Here is a 7,936-nt window from a genome sequence, read left to right as displayed (position 1 = left end):
AATAGAGTTTACACTATATGTGTTATCATTATCGAGAATATTATTTAGTATAACTCTAGCAGCTCTCGTGATATTTTGTTCATCACTGAGAGATAACAGTTCCAGATTGTAACAGAGTTTATTGTTTAAATAAAGTTTGTTTTCTGTTACATAAGTTATTGAAGTTTGATTTGATTGTGATAAACACTGTATTCACCCCCTCTACAGTGATAGTGTGACCTAACATAAAACGTTGTGAATCATCTTAATTTTCTATCTCAAATAGAACTTAAGACCGTGAAAGAGGCTTTATTAGACAAGGATTGGATCCCTGCAATGTAAGAGGAATTACTCTAATTTACTAGAAACTTGTCCCAAAGCCTCGTGATACCTCCATAATAATACAAAATGGGTATTTCGAAATAAACTAGATGAAAATAGAATGGTTGTTCGAAATAAAGCGAGACTAGCCAGACAAGGTTAAACCCAAATTGAAGGTAGACTTTGATGAAACATACGCACCGGTAGAAAGAATTGAATCAATTTGAATGCTAATAGTCTAAGCATGTCATAAAAATTTTAAAGTATACCAAATGGATGTGAAATCCGAATTCTTAAACGGGATCTTAGAAGAAGAAGTATATGTAAAACAACCTCCCGGCTTTGAAGATGCAACACATCCCGTTTATGACTATAAATTTTATAAAGCTCTATATGGCTTAAAATAAGCTTCAAGAGCGTGGTACGAAAGGTGGAGCAAGTTCTTTTTAGAAAATAAATTTATGATGAGAACGGACGATAAAACCATATTTATGAGGCAAAATAAAGATGATATACTGCCTAAACAAATCTACGTAGATGACATGATATTTGGTTCGACAAATGATGCACTATGTGAAGAATTCTCCGATAGCATGAGTAGAGAATTTGAAATGAGTATGATGGGAGAATTAATTTTTTTTTAGAATTGTAAATAAGGTAATCTGATAAAGGCATTCATATCTCTCAATCCAAGTATTGTAAAGAGATGTTGAAAAAGTTCGAAATGGATTATGCCAAACTCATCTCTACTCCTATGCCTACATCCGATAAATTAACAGAAGATCCTAAAAGAATTCTCGTATACACAAAGAAATATCGAGAAATGATTGGAAGCTTACTCTATATTACTACAGATCGTCCCGATATTCAATATAGTGTTTGTAAGTGTGCTAGATTTCAAGTAGCACCAAAAGAATGCCATTTATCCGCAGTAAAAAGGATATTGAGATATCTTAGGAACCACGGATGTTGGTTGTTCAGCAAGATTGAAGCTGTATGTATAACTCAATAATACTGATTTGGATAACTCAACATAGAACAAGGACTTTGAAATAATCTATATTCCACTAGAATCAGTACAAATTGTTTATTGGGCATATACATTGTGGTTTTGGTAGCTGCAGTGAAGAAGACGTCAACAGTGATCCGTATGAAGTTCATTAATATGTTCAGGCATCGGAATAATAAGGTTGGAGTCATTCGAAGCAGCTATCATGATCAGTTTGAAAACCTCAGGGATTTTATATGAAGTTGATTATATTTGATAGAATACTTAACAGTGGTTTGTACGGGTATAATACAAAGGACTGAGAGTGGAATTAGTCATCTGTGAACCAGACCCTTGCACTAGTGATCCGTGAAAGGAAATGAGGTATTACTTTTTAGAAATACTGTTAAGTGATTTTTGTACTCGAGAGGATTGAAAATATTTTAAAGTACGAAAATCCGAAGATTAAAATATTAGAAGGCTTGAAGACATAAAGGACTACGGCACGATAATCTACAGAGTTTATTTAATTAATGGCTAATTTTTGTTAAATGAATAAATGAAAATCAATTCATATATTTATTTAATTTTACATCAACAATTGATTTTGAATAAATTAATTAATGTTTGATTTTTATTTAATGAATAAATGAAATTTAGTTCATTTATTTATTTTAACATCAACAATTATTTATTTATTCAAAGCTCGTGTATACTACCTTGCATGCATGCATTCGGGTATTTGTTAAGTTATTAAATAAAAGAAACCTCGAGCTGAGTTTACAAAGAAATGAAGAAAATGGCAGGTTCTGTGTTTGTTTGTTTAACGCGTGTATAGGACGCGTGTGGGGGACTCTCATTCTACCTTGTTTCTTTGAACTCACGCGTGGCTTACACATTCCTAGCTGCTTAGGTTTCACAGAGCTAAAAAGAAAATGGAATGCAAGTCACTCATTGGATGTTTAATAAATAAACAAATCTTCCATGCTATTTCATTCACTTGAAGATTGAAAGAAAGAAAATGCAATTGTTTATTCATACACAAGTGGAACAGCACATGGAAGGGGGGCCTACGTGAATCAATTGTATAAGTAAAGAGTGGTTGAACTTGTATTCACCAGTGAGGTCTACATGCATGTTGAGTCGCAAGTAAATGTATAACAGTATGCCAAGTCGCAAGTTAGGAGTTAATTAAAACAACTTCCCCTATCTAGCTAACTAGAGGTCGCAAGTAAAGAAAGCAACATGGGAGTGCATATCGCCAGTAACCTCCTACAGGGAAAATCAAGTCGCAACTTACAATATATTCGGATAATATATGGTTCTATCTTTTGTTCCAGTCACAAGTCACATTGTGACTTGTAAGAAATGCAAAGGACTTGCACTACATCTATTCTAGTCGCCAGTAAAATTAAAGTGGAGCTTCAGTATAATATCCGGGATATCGCGTGTAATTATTTTTATGAATAAATGATTTTTTTGTAATTATTATGTGAATTTTGGTGAATTATCTGTTGATTGATGATAATATTTAGATGCAAATATGTGATAAAATGTGAGTGTGTTAATTTTATTATATCCAGAATAAAATATAGATAATTAAGGTATTTTTATGGTAATTTTTGGAGTATTATATGATTTTATATTGATTTATTAATTTATTAATTATTTTTTAGAATAATTACAAAATTATTTTATAAAGCCGGGAATCGTCCAACCTCAACCGTTTTTACGTTTTTACAACCCGAAACTCTCCCGAAAACTCTTTCCTAACCTAATCTGGTAATTCCGGACATTTTTCGTGTTTTGACTTTTTCAATCCGGATTACGGTTTGACCTGTGCGCGTCCCGGCGCACAATTTTCGATACGATAATTGTTTCGATATATCAACAAAACCCGTATTCTCGAAAGACGGGATAATATTACATTATTTTCGTATAAAGTGTTTTATAAAAGGCCCGGTTGGGATAATTATCCAATACGTGTATTAAATCGGATCATTTTTGTAGTTACTTAGTGGCTAAGTAACTAATTTAACGATCCAAAATGATCCAGCACGAATCAATATTCCATAAATATATATAGTCCTTTTATTATTTCATTTTACTCGTAATAATCATAACCAATCAGTAAAAAATAAGAAATACAGAGAAAAATCTTAAAAATGATACGTTCTTGAGAATCAAACGTACGATCGAAGGCGTTATCGAACTCCGATTCGGGCGTGCAACATATCAAAACGAAGCTCTCAAAAAACTCTACCTTAATCCACTATCTGTTTTTGCCCAGAAATCAAGGTATTTTTCTGATTTAATTATTTTATTTCGAATTAGTTATAAATTAAAATATGAATTTTTGTTCTTGGTGTTTTTGATATGATTTGATGGCATAATCGTGTAGATTATTTCTTTCTGGTCAATTTGGTATATTATATGTCAAGAATAGAGTTCAATATCATATAGAAATTGATGTTTGATTCTCGGGTTATTAAATTAGGGTTTTGAAGCTTTGAATGTTCTTAATCGAAATTTAGGAGTTTTTGATTCAAGGATTATTTGTTAAAATTGATTACACAAGGTTGTAGATCATGAGAAGATGAGTTTATTGATGCATATATGGAGAACAGACGATGTCGAGAAGGCGGTGATCGGAAAACGGGTCGAAACGGCGGCGGAATTTTCAGGCAACGATTCCAGCCGTTTCGTTGATGTATTGAAAATGCTGGCTACGTATATGAGTTGCTGGCAACGTAACGAACAATCCCTGTAAATTTGAAGCGTTTCTGGGCCGGTTTGGTGTCGCCGGAAAAGCTCGGGATCGCCGTTAATGGCGATCGCCGGCAACCGGCGACGGTGATGAGAGGGACGGGGATGGTTAATTACGGAAACATCCCTGTAGTTTGCCCCGGTTTGCATGTTAGTCCCTGATGTTTTAAAATCTTATAAAAATTAGATTTATGTTCTAAAATTTATAAGAACTATATTTCTGTTTATATTTATTTTCAGAAAATTGTTTTAATTATTTAAAAATCCCAAAAATTCATGATTTAATTTCTGAAAATTATTTTTAATTCCAAAATAAATCCTAATTATTTAATTAATTAATTTTAGTTAATAATTAATCATTTAATTAGTCAATTAATTTAAATATTAATTGATTAATTAATTTAATTAGTTATTCATTAATTTTAATAGATTATTTAATTGGATTTAATTATTTCAAATTGATTTAAAAATTCTAAAAAATAGTTTCGCGCTTTAAAGTATTATTTTAAATTATTTTTAAGGCTCGATAATTATTATAAAATTATTTTAAAGCCAGATTCGGGTGTTCGAACCCTATTATTTAATTATAAAATAATTCGGAGACCCGTTTAAATTCCGAAAAATGTTCAAAAATTCATAATAAATATCTGGAAAATCATTTTAACCCCAAATCTTCTTTGATTAATTATTTTAATTGAATATCTTACGTGCTACGTGTTATATGTGATATGATAGATGCATGATATGATTGTACGTGTATTGTTTGACGGTTTTATTCATAAATTTCAATCCGTACGTCGAATTTGGGTGAAATGAAGGGTAGTTAGAAGCTTGTAACGAATAGAATGTGATGAGAAGTACTATTGATAATTATATGTGATGTTTAACAGAGGAAGCGAGACATATAAAGGGAAAACAAGTGATTGACGAGTGGGAACCAACTGATAAGTGCTAGTAAAGTGAAAGCGAATTGATAAGGCGAGGGTTTCTTTACATCTTGTTTATATTGCAAGTATTTTGGAACGCTCTTCCATATGCTACAATTACTCTAAACAGTTATTATTCTATATTGCAAGTACTTTGAAGTACATAACCCAAACCCTGATTCTTATTGATCTCGAGCCATAAGCCTGTTTCTTCATAAACCGTTGATTGTTGAATTCATATATACAAACCACACATATACGATACTACTCCACAAATACATACCTACCACATATTGGTTTCTGATATAAAATTGCTTATCCTACCAACCCTTATATCTTGTGTAACAGAAGACCAATTCTTGTAACTCTTGAACCCTTGGGTCTTCTGCTTTCTGTTTCTTTTCTTGATTGGAACCCAACCTTTATGATTTCCTGGTTAATTCATGGAATTATAGATCATCCTACATTTCAAAGTAAATGTTGTTTATGATTCACTATTGAGTTACATTGCTTATCATATTGTGATTCTAGAACTGGATTTTTTTTTTAAATATGGACCAGATTCGTGGTCGGACCAGATTCGTGGTTATAATAGGCCAATGCGTGCCTTGGATCCAGTATATAGAGCAACGTTGAAAGCCTTGCTCGGGGTTAGTGCGTGACTGATCAATAGCCTAACCTTGGTTTTTAAAATGAAAATGAATATCCAATTCTAATCATTTTTTATCAGTAAACTTGATTCCTTATATCATTTCAATTGATCACTATTAATCTCAGTTACTATTTTTGTGACTTGCTGAGCTAGTTAGCTCACTCTTGCAAAACTGTTTATATTCTTTTCCAGTGAAAAAGGAAACTAGTGATAGCGAGGATCCCCAGACAAGTGTGCGAGCTAGGTATCCAGGTTGAGATGGAATAGACTAGCAGAGGATGTTTGGCTTTGTTGTGTTGATAGTTTGTAATACAGTTTAAACTTCAGTTGTAAGATAAATAAACTGGGTTTTGGTACGTTTATGTAATAAATAAGATTAAGGCTTGTGAACATAATTTAAACTGCATCGATCCGTGGATTATGGTAAGTAGGGTCATTTCATATACATATTATCATATTCATAACAGGTTTAAATATGGTGTGTGTGTGTTGTGAGCCCCAAACTTCTGAACCGGGTTTGGAGGGCGCTACATTCAGGGGTCGCAAGTAAATTATTTGCAAGCTGTATCAATTAAAATGCTTGGTCCTGGTGCATCCACGTGTCCCTCTTCTCTCTCTAACCTATCAGCCTATATAACAATTAGATGCAGATTGAAAATTGTCTCTCTCCATTATTTACAATAGTGTGGAGCTCTTACAATATAATCTCAGCACTTATTGAAAGCTTTATTTGACAAGGAGAGGTCATGTCCAATTTGATTCACACCATTTAAAACCTTACAAACTTGTAACACTCATTATTTAAAACTCCTTTAATTGTATTTAATACCTTTTGATAAGAGCTTGAGATTTTTAGAGTGATAAGAATAACCCTATATTTATAGCTTGTTGCTTTGGTTCTTTTTATATTTGTAGCTTCGAATCTTTATATTTGGAGTTGTAAGCAAACCCTCAAGGTATTTATACTTTTGAATAAAAAGAATATTTACCCAAATTCACTTTATTTATTTATTTCATTTTAGTTATGATATTTCATTGCATTAATTTGATAAAAAAGAAAAACATACATTCACCCCCTCTGTATGTACCTTTTGGACCTAACAATTGGTATAGAGCTTGTTGATCGATATACAGATCTGATCCGTTAGATTAGCAAGTTTTGTTGTTGATTTTGGTTGTAAGGAGTTAGGGAGTGCTTTCAGTTTGTAGATCTAATTTTGGATTTGTTGGTTTTGACTTGACTAGTTTGGTATTTTTGACTGACTGGGTTATCATATTTTGAGACGGTATATTGAGATTTTTTTAAGATCTGAAAAGATGAGTTCTCAGAAGGTCAGTAGTATTAAGGTTCCTTAGTTCGATAAATTGAGATACAATTTATGGAAGAAGAAAATGATATTATATATTCGGGCGTCAAATCTAGAGTATATGAAGGTATTGAGAGAAGGAAGATATGTGCCAATGAAGAATCATCCGGAGTTGCCTAATATGAGAATGTCATGTCCTGAAGCAAAATGGACTGCTCGTGACAAAGAACTGATAGCTCTGGATGAAGGCCTGCAACTTATTTTGGTGGATTCGATGGATGATGATATGAGTCACCAAATTATGGTCTGTAAGAGTTCCAGGCATATGTGGGAGACCATAGAATTTCTTATGGAAGGAACTGAAGATGTCACGCAGAATCGATTGGATATCTTGACTTCACAATATGAAGCTTTTAAGTCTTTGCCTGAAGAAAGTATAACTCAGGTCTTTGAAAGACTGAACAAGTTGTTAAATAAATTGAGTATTTATGGCAAGACTTATCCTGATAGAGAAGTTAACAGGAAGTTTATGCTAGTCCTACCTCACCACTTGGAGAATAAGGCTTCATCTGTTCATGAATGAGTTGATTTTTAAACCATGACACTTGAGAAGTTGTATAGTAAGTTGAAGACACATGATATGGAGCAGGAGCAAAGGAAGATCATCTATGGTAGTGGTACAGTTGATAGCAAGAATGCTGAACTACTCAAGACAACTGCTCTTGTAGCCAGTGGAATCAAAGAGCCTGACATTATTGCTGAAAAGCCTAAGTCTAAAGATGAAACACTCTTTGAAGTTGAGATGGATGATGGAATCCTCTTTGGTAATCCTAGTGACTATTATACCATTAAGGAGTTGCAAGGTATGAAAGACCCTACTATGGCCAAATTAGCTGGGATGTTCAATAACATCAGGTTTAGAAGAAAGCAAGGCTTTAGGGGTTCTGGAAACAACAATTGTGGCCAGAGGTCAAGTTCATCGTCTATATTAGGTTAT

The 7,936-nt window shown here is 33.0% G+C and overlaps 1 protein-coding gene across 1 annotated transcript; it reads left to right on the top strand.

Moving 5' to 3' along the window:
- Positions 1-7,093: 7,093 nt before the first annotated feature.
- Positions 7,094-7,522, top strand: LOC141701209 (uncharacterized). Its single transcript, XM_074504898.1, has one exon. It carries the CDS (start codon positions 7,094-7,096, stop codon positions 7,520-7,522), a length of 429 nt encoding a protein of 142 aa, XP_074360999.1.
- The last annotated feature ends 414 nt before the right edge of the window (positions 7,523-7,936 follow it).

The sequence above is a fragment of the Apium graveolens genome, chromosome 2 (assembly GCF_009905375.1).
Source record: "Apium graveolens cultivar Ventura chromosome 2, ASM990537v1, whole genome shotgun sequence".
Classification (NCBI taxonomy): Eukaryota; Viridiplantae; Streptophyta; class Magnoliopsida; order Apiales; family Apiaceae; genus Apium; species Apium graveolens.
Note: the sequence above shows the minus strand (reverse complement) of the source record. Positions and strands in the feature narration are given on the sequence as shown.